Genomic DNA, 18,461 nt, shown 5'->3' with positions numbered 1-18,461 from the left:
AAGAATCAACACATTCTACACTGTAGCGGTAATAAATGCACGTACATCAGAATATGAGCTAGTAGGTAGAATAATGGGTTGTTGTAAGAAGCCGTGAATTATGGAAAGACATCTAAATCTTTCCATAATAAAGGAGATTGAAAGGCTAATATCTCTCTCCCTCCGAGCCAACATATACTAAACCTGTCAAGTCTAATATACCATGTACAGAAAAAAACTTGAAATCTAGGAGAAATGCAAATAAACAAAGCGATAAGGAAACACTTGTTTACTCAAGAAGGCCAAAATCAAAGTCAAAGGAATACCTCGCACCCGAGACACCAAAAGAGTCGGAACCGGTGATGTGGCCTAATGAAACTTTAGCTAATAAACACGGATCTCCAAATGAAAATCTACCAATTGCTCTCAGAAAACCAACCAGATCATGTGCTCTTCATCCTATCTCAAAATTCATGCCTTATCAAGCCCTATCAACAACTTTTCGTTTCGCTGGTAAGATAAACTAGTTTCCCTCTTCCATCAATCACCAGTTCAATTGACTGGGTCCACTCACGATAATTTTTTCCTGTTCAACTTCTCGACTGTGAGCTTAAACGAGTTTTCAATCCCATTTGAACCAATTATGGGAGAGTTTTCTGTTTCAACTTGCGGGGCGTCGGACGTGACTGACCCCATGCTGTTGACCGGAAATTCTGCCATAAATTGCTAGATGTATGAACCTAGCTCTGATACCATGAAAACTGAGGAGAGAAATTCATGTTTTTCATATATGACATTATACATGCCACTATACACCTCTTTATATTACAATCATACAACTAAGAAAGGAAATTAATAAGAAAAGGAAAAATAATCTCTTATTTTAAGAGAATAACATTAGCCTATCAATCTCCTTTATTATGGAAAGATTTAGATGTCTTTCCATAATTCACGGTTTCCTACAGTTGTGAACATGGACATAAAACATAATGAGATCAAAAGAGCATAACATACTTCCTTGTGGTTGTGATAGAACGGAGCCAGTCCCCAAGACAAATGCTGTGGAAGGCTCTATTGCAGTTTGCATTTTCACATTTATAATCAGTTTCGCTCCCACTCTTTGTACCAAGTTCATCATCTATGTCAAAACCACCAAGTTAAATGCAAGGAGGAGGAGGAGGAGGGGGGGGGGGGGGTGCCCAAAAAAAAAAAAAAAACGCCATTAAGCAAACCCCCACATGTGAGGGGGCTGCCATTCGAGTGGGGGATTGCCCTAAAAAACAAATCATACGCCATTACCTAAGGGAAGATTTTGAGCATAACAAATGCCGCATTCTATTTGCTCCTCATTCTTTTGGACAGGTTGAGCTTGAGGCAGCTGAATGCCCAAAACACACGCAAGATTTATAGGGAATGGTTTGTCTTTCGTCCTATGAAGAACTGGATATAATTAAAATACCAAACAAATGATAGTCATTCCAAGCAGAGCCTATATAATTGAACTTAAATTTCAAAAACCTTACGCAAACTGGAGATCATTCGAAGATTGCGATAACCATAATGACAGTTACACAATTCAGACCCAAAGGTTAATAGAGCTTTTGCAATAAATTTTTCAGAGAAATGCTCTAATATAGAGAACAGGAGAAAGTTGCATTCCAATTGAAAACTTAAAATGAATAAACAAAGCATGATTTGAATATGTTTTATCTATATGGAAACATACCATAGTTTGCACCTTCTTCTCCAAATTTCCCTCAGCAAGTTAACTTTTGGATAAGCACCCATGAAGCGACACCTACCAGAATCAAGAATTTGATTTGTTCAACCAAAGGTTAAAGATAGTTAAAAAAGAAAAAAGAAAAATCAGAGAAATCTACTCTGGTAAGGCTCGCGGATCACTGGCATTTATGGACAGCATGATGTAGCAATCATTTCCTAAGAAGGACAAAACAAAAGAGATTAGCAAAAGGAGAGAGAACAAGTAAAAGACTATATGATTGATCAGAAGACATATAGATCAACAATAACCTATATTGATTTGGCGATAGGATGTTGCAAGATCTGGCTGTTTTGGATTAGTGACCCAAAGAGATCGATCAATATCATCCAAGGTAGACCAGAAATCCTGGAGCTTGTCCATGTGCTAAGCAAAGCAGTGAGTTGCTCATTAAAAATTAGACAGCGAACAAATGAATTCATGCCTCAAGAAACCAAGAAACAAAGTAAAAGAAACCTGACTGCATAACAGACTAACTCAACTGAAACAAATTTATCAGCGTGTACCTCCTGAAATTGCCGGACAACATCTCTTAAACTTGAGTTTCTCGGCCATTCTAAATTAAAGTTGTATGGCACATCCTGTGAACATGACCTATAAACTTTGTATTACACATATTTATCACAAAACAACAAAAATCAAAGAAACAGTAGAAAACTCACCGCTGACACTGCAGGTGGGCATTTGGGATAGGTCTTATCTAATGTTATCTCCAGAATATGCGCTCTTCCTTTTTTATCCCTAGATCATATATATAGAAATTATGAGTGCCAAAAACAACTAAACCAAAGAGGATTAACGTGAAAAGTAATCATGAACATATAAATTATACTCATTTGCAAGTACAAAATTACCTAATTTTTATTACATGTTTACAAACCTAGCATGGATGAGCCTGCATATCGCCATTTTGAAAGTATAATGGATTGTAAGATAAATCAACTTGTCATTGACAAGAACATAGTGACTAAAATAAGTCATTTAAAATCAAGTGAATAAAACATTCTACAAAATTAACATAAGAGTTTGAGAATATCAATTTATGGAGACCATATAATCACCCATTGCCTTCTATGTAAAGTTAATTGCCGCTTGTCTCTCACAGGTTTTTCATATAAAATTTGCATATCATTTGTCATCTTTTGTCTTAAGTTGGATGGCATAAAGTAAAAGTTTTTTGGACGACCTCCATGCCTTTAAATAATATATATAATGTTTAGTTTCGGATTTCAATGAAATTTGAGGTCGAGCAAATTGCCTCAAAATCTTTCACATAGACGAAGAAAAATGCATGAGCATCCTGCCATTGAGGGATAAAAGAAGAAGGCACCCCCAACATAAAATTTGAGGTCCTCTAGTGCTTTAGAATAAAAATAAACCAACAAGGGTTCGTGAAAGAGCTAGGGGCAACATGTAATAGCATAACATATCTGGATAGATGCAAAAAGTTTGTGTAAGTCTTGCATTCTTGTGCATATCAAATTTCTAAATATTACATCTTGTATAGTTTAATCCCAGTTAACTTAACCTCAACAGTACACGACCAAAAACTTAAAAGAAAAACACAATAAAAGTTTCAAGATTAGTCCAAACTAAGCTTCTCTGAAATATTGAGATTCAGATTTTTTCCTAGATGTCTCATATTTTAAAACAATCATACTTTTCAGGTGATAAAAAAAGAGGACACCAATGCCTTCAAGGAACAATGTGACAGAGTTGTGCAGAACAGTTTCTACCTAAGCCATAAATAAGTAAGAGAATAATATTGGAAAAGTAAATCATATTTCATTTACACTTGTTTGTTCTTTCTTTTAAATAAATTATATAACTTCGACGCTGAACCTGTATGAATCTTGTTTACCCCATTTTTTCTTTGAATAGAATCGTCAGTCCTGATCCATGTCTTGTGTCTAGCATTCCTATGGCCAACTATTTATGTCCATTCAAAAAGTGATAAATGACTAACAAACATGATAAACGCCATTATTAGCTCTTACATGAATGACATAGTATGGGGTAGAAAGTATGAGCCAAGAAAAACATATGAAGCAGCTTTAAGCTATGAAGTAACATAGAAAATGATAGTGCATTATTTATTTCTTCCTTCTACAAAAACTGCATATAGATTCTGATCGCAAGATAGCTGTACATGAGACGGAAGCTAAGAGATGTCAGATCATCCTGCAATTTCAGTAAGCGTTCCCATCCAATCTCTTCTACCTAAAAATATAAACAAAATTTTACAGATCTTCACTCCATATTTGAAACAGTAGCCATGAATTTGCAGCGAAAAAATTATCATTGAAAACTGAAACTTGCTTAATCATTTGAAACAAAGCCAAAATACTGAAGCTTCAATATAGGGCATGACATAGATAGGTACCAATAATGATATATATCCCAAATATATAATATAGAGCATTAATCATATACAGAAAATGGAAACATCACTACTCTGTTATAAGCATCCATTGATGTGCATCAACAATTTCTTTTGTTCACCACAAAGAATATATGTGTGAAACAGTCCTTTGATCAACTATTTAACAATTTCCAGTATCATTTGAAGCAAGGTTTGATTCTTAATATTTAGAACATCTACAGTATCATAACAAGTTTAGGACTTTCAACTTGCATAATCAAGTACCAGGTCTACCAAATGACAATATGTAAAACATAATTGACAAGAAACTTGCGAAACTTGCTGATTTTAATCTGTAATCTACCTTTGCTTTAATTTTGTTGACAACAACTTTTACACCCACAATTTCAAAATCTAAATGGAGGCCTCTAGTAAAGTTATTTCATGAACAATGTGAGTACATAAAAGATTGAAAACCAAAACAGTTGTACAAGAGAAAAGAGATCATATGGTGAGTTTGAGATTCGTCAATGCAGCAAGATAATATAGTATTCCCAAAAATTGCACTGATGCCTATAGTTATGAATGGATACCAAGAGATACTGGAACCAAAGCCGTATTCAGAACTAAAAATTACCTCTGAATATATCCTGCGGTAGAAAGCAGAGGATTTTGCCAGCTCCAAACGCCTACTTTCCCCAGAATATTCCTAAAATATATCCATAATGATAATTAAAATTCATGACACATTTGCAAGCATCTTTTCAAATTAAGTATTTCATACTTTTACCATGCTGACGTTCATTCCCGTCGAAATTCTGAAAATAATCTGCAACGGCCATAAAATTGAAATACCAAAAAAATACACTATCAGTACTATATACTCCCGAAACTCGATAATCAGTTCGAACGGCTACAATGTATACGGAACTAAAAAACTGTCTTTTGAACACAATAACAAATACCTTACAGGCAGTGCAGTAGTTCAAATACCCTCAAAAGACTTCGTATTTTTTGTTTTTTTTATTGCATTCTCCCGTAGCTTCAATAAACGGTGAGCGTGAGTTGTGTTTATGTTCCGGCAAACGATGCAGTGCAAAATTGTTGGCTTGGCCTCCGTCTGGGTTTGGTTGGGCTGGGTTCAATGTATCGTTCTAGTTTCTACTCTGGATATCACGTGTTTATAATCATCGTGTTTAGTTTCTCACGAGTTTTTAATTGGTGGGAGTTTCGGTGCACTAGCATTTTTCTAAGTGTCCAATTTGGACGTTTATGAGCGATTCCATTTTAAGTAATTTTAGTAGCGATTTTTTAAATTGTCCAAGTCAATATACTTTTTAAATTAGCCAAGTCAATATACTGGGCTGGGTTCAATGTATCGTTCTAGTTTCTACTCTGGATATCACGTGTTTATAATCATCGTGTTTAGTTTCTCACGAGTTTTTTAATTGGTGGGAGTTTCGGTGCACTAGCATTTTTCTAAGTGTCCAATTTGGAAGTTTATGAGCGATTCCATTTTAAGTAATTTTAGTAGCGATTTTTTAAATTGTCCAAGTCAATATACTTTTAAATTAGCCAAGTCAATATACCATTTTTTCACTTTGATCAAAAAATTTTGCCAATCTTCAAAATGGCCATTTGTTGAGTAAAAGACAAAAATATCCTTAAATAATTTATACAATTACAAAGATAGAATTTTGTTTAAAAAGACAAAAATACCCTTATATTACAAATTAAAAAACGAAACACTTTTCACTTTATATTTAATTAATTATTTAAAACACTTACTCAAATAAAAAAATTAATATTTAATTTACATTCTTGTTTAAATATTTCGTTAATTAACTATCTTAATCGATTATGTATATTATTTATTTAATATTTAATTAATCTATTTAATTATTTATTTTAAACACTTACTCAAATTAAAAAATTAATATTTATTTTAATTTCTTATTTAAATATTTCATTAACTAATTACCTTAATTGATATATGTATATTTAATTATATATTTTAAACACTTACTCAAATTAAAAAATTAATATTTATTTTAATTTCTTATTTAAATATTTCATTAACTAATTACCTTAATTGATATATGTATATTTAATTATATATTTTAAACACTTACTCAAATTAAAAAATTAATATTTAATTTAGTTTCTCATTTAAATATTTAATTTGGTTTCTCTTTTAAATATTTCATTAATTAATTATCTTAATTGGTCCTTATTTAATTATTTATTTTCAACACTTACTCAAATAAAAAAATTAATATTTAATTTGGTTTCTTGTTTAAATATTTCTTTATTAATTAATTACCTTAATTGGTTATGTATATTGCTCATTTAATATTTAATTACTTTATTTAATCACTTATTTAAATAAAAAATTAATATTTATTTTAATTTCTTATTTAAATATTTTTTAATTAATTGTCTTAATTAGCCATGTATATTATTTATTTTTTTAATTATTTATTTAATCACTTAATTAAATAAAAAATTAATATTTAATTTAATTTCTTATTTAGATGTTTTATTATTTAATTATCTTAATTGGTTATGTATATTATGTATTTAAAATGTAATTACCTTATTTAATTATTTATTTAATCAAAGAATTAATATTTATTTTAATTCTTATTTAAATATTTCATTAATTAATTATCTTAATTAATTATGTATATTCTTTATTTAATATTTAATTACTTTGTTTAGTTATTTATTTAATCACTTAATTAAATAAAAAATAATATTTAATTTAATTTCTTATTTAGATATTTCAGTAATTAATTATCTTAATTGGTTATGTCTATTATTAGTCATTAGTATTTAATTACTTTATTTTAGTTATTTATTTAAATAAAAATATTATACCATAATGTACAAATGACATAACATTATTGAATATTTGAAAAAAAGAAAATTTATCCTCCACTCATGGAATTCCATATGTACATTATGAATATCCTTATGAATTAGTACATGTAGAATTATCCAATATTTGATTTGATTTCTTGTTTAGATATTTTTTTTATTAATTATCTTGATTGGTAATGCATATTTTATTATTTTATTTAATTATTTATTTTAAAAACTTACTCAAATAAAAAATTAATATTTAATTTAATTTTTTCTTTAAATATTTCATTAATTAATTATCTTAATTTGTTATGTATATAGTTTATGTAATATTTCATTACTTTTTTTAATCACTAATTCGAATAGAAAATTTATATTTAATCTAATTTATTCTTTAAATATCTCATTAATTAATTATCTTAATTGGTTATGTATATTATTTATTTAATATTTAATTAGAACATAAATCACATGGTGTATGAGAATATTTAACAGAGATGGAAGTTGAACTTTAGGCCTGGTCAGATTTACAATACATCAAACATTATTCAATAATGTCAATACTATATTTGCTCTACAAAATAAAGTTGAGTGAGAAGTTTCCAATTATGGTATATTACTCTCTATCCAACGAATGTGTAATATCTATTTAAATCCTATGTACTCTCTATTTATAGTATGTTATTGATTTTCTCAATTTTCTTTATTTATAGTGTGTTATATATGTAATTAAGAGTAATTAGTTATTTATTATATAATTATATAAAAACTAAAGTATTACAAACTTTTTTAAAAAAAATGCTTACTTTTGAAATTATTATAATTACGGGTCACAATGTACATAAAAGAACGCTTGCATTTTAATGTGTGTTTAGTTTATTAGCTCTACACCACGTTCGATGCTAAAAATTTAATGTACTTCAATTAGGGTTGTCAATTGATTGAATTTTGATCCGAATCCGATGAAATTAATAGGAGATGGATTTATGGTCTCAATCTGATAACCCAATCGAGACTTGAATTCAATAATTTGTTAACTAAATGAATCAATAGATTGGATTTTGATTCGAATTCGATCTAAATCCAATGAAATTAATGGGAGATGGATTTAGGACCTTAAATTCGATAACCCAATCGAGATTCAAACTCGATAATCCGTTAACTAAATGAATCAAATATGGATATAGGTCATTCCTATCTGATAAATAAATAAAATCTTTATTTTTCTAATTTTTTCAATTTCGGATCGGATATGATAATTATTATTAATGGATCGGATCGAATTTGAGCAAATTCGATCCATATATCCGATCCATTTACATTCCTAACTTAAATGCGAAGTTTTCACAATCACCCTAGTCGATTTCACGAAAGAGGTTGGACAGCGTACCATCAACAGATGTTCTCTTCTTTGCTTCAATCGTGTACAGAGAAACAATATGTTGTGACAGCAATCTAGTCCTCTTGCTAACAATTTTGCTCTGGCACGTCAATAATATGTTTCGTACAAGGTGCCATCCAAACTCGCGACATTATCTGTCAAGTTGGAGGGTCCTCTTCGACATAGTTATATATATTATTTATGTAATATTTAATTACGTTGTTTAATTATTTATTTAATCACTTAATTAAATAAAAAAGTAATATTTAATTTAATTTCTTATTTAGATATTTCATTTATAAATCATCTTAATTAGTTGTGTGTAGTATGTATTTAATATTTCATTACCTTATTTAAATAAATTTCACAATATATACAATTATTTCATAAATAAAAAAAATTACAATTATTACAATTATTTCATCCTCACCACCGACACCTCTTCCATCTCCACTGACATCCATAATGATTCTAATGAAACAACTGTGTACATCCCAACCCCTCCACTGTCACCCTCCCTGTCACCATCTCCGCTATTCTCTGTCACTGTCTAGGACCCCTATCACCTACATACTGTATCTCTTCAGATATGACTCTGACCCTCCTCCTCGATCAATGGTATCAGCTCAGTGAGCAATTCAAGCTGACATATTAACATTTCACTGAGTTAATGACCATGCATCGAGATTTCGAAATGACATACAACATAAATCACAAAATAAATAATATGTATTTCAAGATCGTCGAGGAGAGCTGATAATTGTCAGCTTTGTCCTATGGATAGTTGTTGAATGTGTCAATGTCATCGACAACCACCAAATGAAAGACGCCTATCAACTTCTTCTTGTGATGATACCTCAGTATGCTCTTCAGTATAAACACCATCCCCAACTTCAACTTGTCAAACATATCGTCGTATTTCTTGAATGCATCTTCCAAACAGGCTCTAATAAATCAATAACTTTTGTTGCGAAAAAAGCTCTATGAGCTTTCCTTCGTTGCTAAGTCAAGGTCCCACGTTTTCGAGTCACCCTGCGCCTTTTTCGTAGAATCCTGCGTCCATAGGCACGTGACTTATATTCCTAATTTAAAAATTTTATGATATTATAATTTAAGATATTAATAAATTCACGCAACATCTCTATCCACTTATTGAAGATCCTATACATAGTGTTATTATCTTGCAAATACAGTCATTCAAGTAGCTTGACCAACATTTGCATTCTGATGATTAAGTTAGTATCGATGATTATAACAAGTGTACAAGAGAAACTAAATGGATAAAGAGTTTGATTTTATACGCTGTTCTTCATGTTGAGATTGGTCCATGGTACTTTAGACTTTTTACATTTCATGAACACATATCACACAATGATTTGTGGATAATAGCTTCTAGTATCTTTTGAACATGTGTCATTTGTTTATTGGCGATGTTATTATTAACCAACTAATTATTGTTTGATCTATTTTGTACTTTTTAATTATATTTTTCTTTTATTTGAATCAAGAAATATGGAGTCCAACATTCTTTGCCCGATCAATATCCATTTAGCCTTTGAAGAATTTGTGTAAGCTAAGTAGTTTTGTCATTCCAATCAACTCTAAAGAAGAGAGAGACTAAGGTTCGGTGGGAAACGAACCACATCATGAATTTTTCCTCGTTGGTGATCTATTACTCGCTTCTCCTTGTTGAAGCAATATTGACGAGGCATATGAAAGTTCACAAGACAATTTGAATTACTCATAATGATATAGACATAACTTGACACGTGTCATTGAATCTGTCATGGATCGCACACAACATCTACGTGGAAAGAGATAGTATAACATTTAATATTTTGGTTTTTCTTTGATTTATTCTTTTGGTTTTAACAATTTTACTATTATACAACTCGAATTTATTTGATTAATACATAATTCAACTAAATGAGAACTTTGAATAGCATTTAGTTTTTGCTTCAAATGCTTTACCTACCATTAATATCGATTTTCTTTTTATTTTTATAACCCTCTTTCGTTATTGGGCTTAGAGCGGAGTCCAAGAAATCCTTGACTAAGGCTTCAGATTGTTTTATGGGAAATTTTCATAACCCAAATAGAAAGTATAATACATTTCATATTTAAGATATGCGCTTTCATCTTTCAAATCTTAGAGAATCCTACCTATAAAGATCAATCCATTACAAATCAATCCCTAAAATCAAGCTTTCGATTTCCATCTATGTCTGGACTCCTTAAAATACAAAATCCCATCCCTAAACAGTACCATTATTCACCCAGCAGGTGACAACATTGACCCATAATTTATCTAGCTCCATTCTATCATCATTAATATATTCGAAATGGTAGCAATTGGGGGATTCAGCTCAGAAATTGTCACAAAGCGAAAATTGATGGTGGATGATTACATTGCAAATTTGCTGAATCAAGGCAAAATCCTTTTTATTCGATTATGTTTTTAAACAATTTCGTAGTCAAGAATAGACGTTCATTTTGGTAGGTTACATTTTTCGATGATTACAATCTGTGTTGCATATATCGTAGTCATTGTGAATTATTTTGAAGTCTCATCAAATCAAATTCGTATTTCATGCTTTGTCGACGAAACATTTAGGTTGAATTTATTTTTTAGATCTGATTCTAATTTTTAATCGTAGTCATGTGACCAGAAATATGAAGCTGTAATCTATCTATTGTGATTGTGTGACCTTATTATAAGTCATAATGACACTGGTATTTCAAACTATTTTTCTTTTGAAAATGTGCAGAAATGGAACGTGCATGTATGTTTGTTAAATGGATTGCAAATATCGTTGATATTGGTTGATCTCAATTGTTGTTATACGAAGCTAGTAAACACTGTTATGAGAGAGTTTGGTTTGGATCACTCTAAGGTAACAATCACGTTGAAGTATTTATTGAGCAATGATCTATCTCTAGTTTTAATAAAGAGTAATAGTAATGTGAACTCGTACCAGGTGCTGAAGGTCATGGATCGTGACCCTTTGAAATAGCCCATAAACATTAAGGTCACAGATGTAAAAAATGGATAATAGACATTCACGATTCCAATTGATGTAATTCTAGTTGAGAAATATTTTCATTAATGGATATGTCATCATACACATGCAAGGCAAAAATAGAACTTGTAGGTCACATATTTGAAAATGAAAACACAGTTGTGATCGTGACTAATGGAAAGGCAATAGAAAAAGGAAGGGTTTTTCATAATAAGGAAATAATGAAATTGAGTCTACCATTCTATACAATACAGAATATGTTTGAATATATGGACGTTTGTTCAGACAAGAAGGAATATCTTGTAAGGTGTTCACAAGAGGAGTGTAATTAGATACGCAAATCATAAAAAATGGGAGCAACAAATATGTTTAAGATTAGACGGATGACAGATGATCACGCATGTGCTTCAAATATAGTATTAGGATCTCATAGACAAGTATCAACATCAGTTGTGTCAACTTGCATCAAATACAAATACATTTCGTCGTGAACTATATACACTCCAAACGATATATGTAACGATATGTTATATAATTATCGGGTTTCATTAAACTATGTGAAGGCATGGAGATCTTGGGAGAGAACGTTGAAGAGGCTTAGGGGTGATCCAACAGAGTCATTCATAAAGCTACCATGCTTCTTTTATATGCTCCAACAAACAAATTCTGAACAGTCACGAATTCAGAACTTGATGGTCACAATAGGTTCAAATATTGTTTCATGGCCCTAAGTGCATCAATTAGTGGATGGGAGTATTGTAAACCTATGATTGTAATTGATGACATGTATTTGAATGGACATCATGGTGGTACTCTATACATAGGATGTACATAGGGCGCAAATAATAGCATATTCGTACTTGCATTTAGAATTGGAAATAATGAGAACGATAGGTCCTGAACATAGTTCTTCAAACAATTGAAGAAGGCGTATAGGTATAGGGATGGATTGTGTTTTGTATCAGATATCCATAATCGTATCAAGAATGCAAGTGAAAATATATATCTAGGGAGATATCATGGGATTTATTCATATCATCTTCTACAGAACCTAAAGTCATATGTTGGCAAATCAGGTTTCAACATAACACAAGCATTCAATTCAACAGTCCGTGTATACACCTTGGTAGAATTCGAATATAACATGCAATAGCTTAACTTTATGAATCTGAAGATTACGACTTATTTGGTAACGTGTTGATTGCAACCTAATTTAACATACAGAATTCTATGTCACAAATAAAATGTACTTCATGAATCTTCTTAATGTTTGCTTGTACGACGAAGTAAGCCCCAAAAAGTGGTCACGATTTCAGATGTAGCTAATCAATACTTAGTATGACTTCAAATATATTGGAATCTATAAATGCAATCACAAAGATGGTCAAGAACTTCTTTGTTATAGCTCTATTGGATTTGTTGTCTTGGTTCTGCAAACACAGAGACACCGTGCATGGCACTTTCATGAAGCAACCGAGCAAGTACAAAAAAATATTTAGGGACATAAGTACTAATTTGAGAAATTTGAGGGTAACGTTTGTATCTGTGACCTATATTTTGTATCTATGACTTATCTTTTAACTTCATCTCTGTGAACTATATTTCATACCTGTTAATTGACATGTTCAAAAAATTGTGTAATTGTTTGCAAGTATCTCCTGCAAATCATACCATGTTTTCTATTAATAGCTCATCTTTCATCGTTGATACAGAGCAATGTACATGCACATATAGGACATTTCAAGCAGATCAATTACCTTTTCGCGTGCCTTGGCTATTATTGCAATGATGAAGATAGATGTATATAATTATTGTTCATACTTTTTTTACACAAGAGAGGCATACATTAATTTGTATCAACATACGATTTTTCCAATTGTAAATTCTAGTGAGTGGACAATACCCAATGAAATTTAAGACAGTTGTATTAGCACCCAACCCAAAAAGAAGTACAGGAAGGTCATTTGAAAAGAGGAAGAGATCATCATGTGAAAGGATGATCACAGTCAAATGTGGACATCATGGTGAAAATTGTTACAGAACTTGTAAACAATATAGAACATGTACACATTATATAATACTTGATTTGAGACGCGAAAGTAAAGGACTATGACTATAAAGTAGTGATATATGACTTTTAAACAGTACTTGATACTTGACTTTAATAAAAATATTTGTGTTACATTAGATTTTAGTAATGTCACCTATGCATAAGACTTGTGGCATGATGTATGGTGTGAAGGTAATCATTTGTGACCTCAAAGGATGAAATGTAACATGATGAAATTGGCCTATTCTTGCAACAAATTGACATGTGACTTCAAAAATGGAATTGTGACATAGAAAACATAAAGAGATAATCATATATAAACTTATGACCTACGTTAGCAACAAATTATGGGTTAAAAATCCAAATGGTCACTAAACTTTGTAAAAAGTTTTCACCGGGTCACTGAACTTTAGGAATCACCCAAGTCATCACTGAACTCTGCAAAAAGTTTATATGGGTCATTGAACTTCAAAAATCACTCCATTCATCACTGAACTTGTCAAAAAATTTCCTCGGAGTCACTAAACTTGGTGACCCCTGGAAAATTTTTGCAAAATTCAGTGATGAATGGGATAATTTTTAAAGTTCAGTGTCCCGTGAAAACCTTTTGTAAAGTTTAGTGATCTCTTGAAAACCTTTTATAAAGTTCAATGATGACTTGAGTGATTTTTAAAGTTCAGTAATCTAATTAAAACTTTTTGAAAAATGCAGTGACCATTTAGGTTATTAATTCACAAATTGTGAACATAAATACAAGAGATGTGACATCAAAAGGACAACATGTGACTTGACAACTGTGACCTATGCTTGTCACAACTTGTAATGTGACTTAAAAAATAGAACTGGCCTAGCTTTGAGTATAAACCTGGTGATACATACATATAATACTACATATGTGACTTGAGCATAAATATATATAACATCAAAAAAATCAATCATATTTAACTACGACATGAATATGAATAAAGAAATAATCAATCATAAAACATCAAAAGCATTCATCTAATACAAAATGATAAGTACAAAGTTCCCTTCCATTACAAAGTGATCGATGATAAAAAATAAATAAAAATAAAAATTCAAATTTCATTCTATAACTATCCCCTCTCAACCATTTCTTTTCCCCCTTTGGTGGCTTCTTGATTTCACGATATTTTTAGAGCTGTGCGGCTATATCCAGTCTAGCTTTGGCAATATCAAACTCTTTTAGCATGGACTCTAGTCATTATGAAGAATGTACTCAGCATATTTGATCACGAATATGCCTCATTAAGGCTGGAAAAATATATTCAGTTTACATCTATAAATAAGATAGTTAATATGTAGTTGATCATATTGTAAACTAATGGTCAAAATCATACTATTCTATTGCTGTGGAATATCGCAACCAAGCACAATAATTCATGGTTCATATTTCATCAAAAGTTTTTAAGATTCAATAATTCCTAGTTCATATTTCACAAAAATATGATCGAATACACATACTTATTTGTTGGTTTGTAACCTTTATAAAACCAACTCTTAAAAGCAATAACATCAGCATTATCAACATGCTGGTAAAAGCACAAAACTACAATATTGTCCGAACTCTTGCTTGGCTTCCCTTCATTAGAAACAAATGGGGATTGTAATATTCATGCAGGTCTGGAAACCCACTTCAATGGCAATCTAGATGATCATGTAGAAGTGGTTTATACCCGTGACATATTGAAATATTAAAATAGTTTATCTATGACCACAATGTGTAATATATACTTTGTGCATGTAATTGGTTTTTTGTAACAAGTCACCTCTTGATTGGCAACTTCTGTATCCATCGCTACACGAGCAATTTGGGACTCCAGTTGTTCTTCTACTTGTTTTGATTGAGGCATATCGGGCATGTTATCAACGTTTGAAGTAGGTTGAGTATAACAAATCCACAAATCAAATGACGGCGGTTCCATCGTCATTGGGTCAAAAAATTGCACATTAGGGTACATCTTTCCCTTTCCTTTCTTGTCAGCAGTTTCTTCACCATTTTTTTCCCTACAAATGAACAAACATGAATAGTCAAGAAATGAAATATGAACCATATAAAATGACCTAGGTAATAGGATAAACTTACTTCTTTCTGAATGGGTACATCTCCAACCCTTCTCAATTCACTTCTTTCTTTGAATTTTTTCAAAATTTGACCCATTGAGCTTGTTATCATTACGGTCATAGAATTAGATAGAAAGTTCAGTTCTACCCCCATCTCTATCAAGTCTGACCTAATTTTTCCTTGCATATGAATAACAGTATTTAGCTTGTGATTCATGTTAGCCTTTAATGATGATAATTGCGCGCTTGACATCATTAATTTACATATAAAACTCCATATTTTTCGTTTAGAGTTCACTAAATTCATTTCTCAAATTCTCCAACAACTATGAAAATTGGTATACATCAATGACATGGAGAATGTAAGATATTGTCGTATATGAATGGCGTGTGACCCTTACACATTGGACTGTGACCTGTACATCATGACATGTCACACTTGGACACTGTGACTTTAGACTAGTGCATGTGTATATGTAACCTATGTAAACGACATGTGACATATTTACTAAGATATGTGACAAATGCATATGTACTTGTGAACCATGTCGACAACAATTATGTAAATTATAACTTGGATAAAAAAATCTATGACCAATTCACATTTGTTTGTGACTCGTGTAAAATGACCTGTGACCTCGTAATAAAATCAAGATTTAAGATAGAAATACAACACTTGACCTAGAATTAGCATGCAATTTCAATTTCGAAACATGAAAATAAAGATAGTAACATATGTCATATCTATATGTATCTGATGCATAAGGTGGAGACATATGCGCTGATGCACTTTCGTCCATCGGTGAATTAACGTTCGCCTTATGTGGCTCCGTCGGAGGATCCATAAAGAATGAATAGTAAATGATATCATTTGTTTTCTTGAAATTAGATCAACAAAATCATTGTTGTTCTTATCCTTGATATCACTCGGATGGCCCAATCGTCCATTGAGAATCATTAGAATGCGTGTATTTGGACTTGTTGACTGGTTGCTGGGACTTTGAACTTCTAATTACTGTCGTCGATTATATGGAACCACATCCATATATGGCTCTACCATCTCCATCTCAGACGGATTGATGTCCTGTACTTGAATTTATTACAACAAAATAAATTAAAAGACTTGTCAACTCCAGTTGTATAGTGATTGCAGAATGTGGAATGTGACTTTATAAAGTAGAGCTATGACCTAATAATGAGAGTTATAACCTGTGCATGAAAACTGTTTACTATGACATGTGAAATATACAGTTGAGTTTTACTTTAACTGCATAATGTGGAATGTGACCTGTGACTCTCTAATGTGAACTATGACTGACTTGTGACTTGTTAAGTAATAGACAACTAAAATGAAAACTTCCACCCGGTACAGAGAACACCTCATCTTCAAGTTTAGCACCATTTATCTGATCTCCAATTCAAGATACGTGGGTACCTTCTCCCCATCCTAAAAGTAACAATCTCGTTAAGCACAGGAATACACTCATAAATCTAAACTCGAAAGGCAACTAGGAATCCTTTAAGTCTGTAATGTGTATTTCTGTTACTTAATCCATCTTTCAATGACTTTATGGAAAGTTCAAACAAATACTTTGCCTAACGTCTTCAACAAGAACAAATAAATAATTCTCAACGAGGTTGAGAAAATGTAAGATGTTATCAAATAAAGAATTCCATTCCTCACTACATCATGATCTTTTTCATTCATCAGGCCAAGGAAAATGTCTCTAACATTTTCATTTATGATTAGATTCAAGTGTCCAAATATTTCTTCTTAATCCTGGCATGTGAATTTTGAAGACTTTACCTCAAATCTTGTCCCTAGTATTTAAGTCTCATAACCAAACAAAACCCAGGCAAGGAATCATAAATACCTACCAACCATCATAAACCACATCCCTTTCTTGTTCAGTTGCTCATCGTGTCGGAGTAGAAAATGATGTATTAGTTGATGTTGAACAACTATCTCCTTACAGTTCACGTAACAGAAGAAGCACGTATCAAGTAGTGTTTGTTTTTGTTCATCGTTGAACTTTTATGTAAAATTTGATAGCACGTTTTTTTTATTGCATTGGTGGTAATTTTACTAGGAAACCAAAATTTTTTTGATATAGTATGTTTTCATTCATGCAATAGATGACAAAATTAACAACCAGACCACAATATTTGATGGTTGTACATGGATTTATATCACATAGTAAGTATGTCTCATGCAATCATTTCATGACAAACTCTGCTCAGGACACATATAACTAAAGGTCGCAAATTATATAAACAGATAGGCATATTACAACCACGTGATTCATCATTAAAATATAGACATGTCACAAACACATAATAGTGTTTAAAATGAATTAGGAAATTGGTCACAGTCAAAACAAAAATCAGACGAGGATGTCAGTCACAAAAGACACAAAAACGTGTGTTTCTAATTAGGAAATTGGTCAACGTCAAAACATAAATCAGACATGAAAGGTTGGTCACAAAAATCACAAAAATGTACATAAAAATGCATATATTCATGCCCAAATAGTTGGGTTGGCCTCAATCAAATGTGGGTCAGAATCTCTCGAATCGGATTTTTTTTTTTTTTTCAAAAATGAGGTCACGAATTCAAGAAACGTGTGACTATCCAAACCATACACACCCAACAAATGTAAAAAATGAATTTTCCTCTAATGAAATCAGATAAGCAACCAATTCACCTTTCGATCACTAGAATTTCGCGATTTAGGAGAGGTTATGTGACTGGTTTCAAGCATCGAATCTTTAATCCCTTTCATGCTTTTTCTTTGTTGATGTCAAAATTAGCAAGGATAATTTTGAACCAACTTTAAGAAAAAAGGCGATTTGTGCTTAGAAAAGATCACAAAGATGTCATTTTAGTGTTATTGTGCCATAAGTCGTTATATGAATTTTCTCTGCCTTTACAAGGGTCA

General features: G+C 31.5%; 1 protein-coding gene across 4 annotated transcripts; it reads right to left on the bottom strand.

Annotated features, from left to right (window-relative positions):
• Positions 1-6: 6 nt before the first annotated feature.
• Positions 7-5,342, bottom strand: LOC111367275 (E3 ubiquitin-protein ligase FANCL). Of its 4 annotated transcripts, none has more exons than XM_022988052.1 (12): positions 5,087-5,342; positions 4,906-4,950; positions 4,759-4,830; positions 3,909-3,979; positions 2,422-2,500; positions 2,242-2,340; positions 2,011-2,125; positions 1,860-1,917; positions 1,706-1,777; positions 1,279-1,409; positions 994-1,117; positions 7-740 (listed from the first exon to the last, which is right to left on the bottom strand). In XM_022988052.1, exons 2-12 carry the CDS (start codon positions 4,924-4,926, stop codon positions 641-643), a joined length of 942 nt encoding a protein of 313 aa, XP_022843820.1. In that variant the 5' UTR covers positions 4,927-4,950; positions 5,087-5,342; the 3' UTR covers positions 7-640. The 4 variants fall into 4 exon arrangements, with proteins under 4 accessions (XP_022843820.1, XP_022843824.1, XP_022843821.1 ...); XM_022988056.1 differs by having other exon boundaries at positions 7-692; XM_022988053.1 differs by having other exon boundaries at positions 4,912-4,950.
• Between the last annotated feature and the right edge of the window lie 13,119 nt (positions 5,343-18,461).

Source organism: Olea europaea, chromosome 18 (assembly GCF_002742605.1).
Source record: "Olea europaea var. sylvestris chromosome 18, O_europaea_v1, whole genome shotgun sequence".
Classification (NCBI taxonomy): Eukaryota; Viridiplantae; Streptophyta; class Magnoliopsida; order Lamiales; family Oleaceae; genus Olea; species Olea europaea.
Note: the sequence above shows the minus strand (reverse complement) of the source record. Positions and strands in the feature narration are given on the sequence as shown.

Bases quoted from the DNA above. Each gene is read 5' to 3' on its own strand.
- LOC111367275 (XM_022988052.1), bottom strand. From the start codon at position 4,926: ATGAACGTCAGCATGGTAAAA. The intron at 4,831-4,905 runs GTATGAAATACT...GATATATTTTAG, and splicing joins TGAACGTCAGCATGGTAAAA to GAATATTCTGGGGAAAGTAG. The intron at 2,126-2,241 runs GTTGAGTTAGTC...TGCTTTGCTTAG, and splicing joins ACGCTGATAAATTTGTTTCA to CACATGGACAAGCTCCAGGA.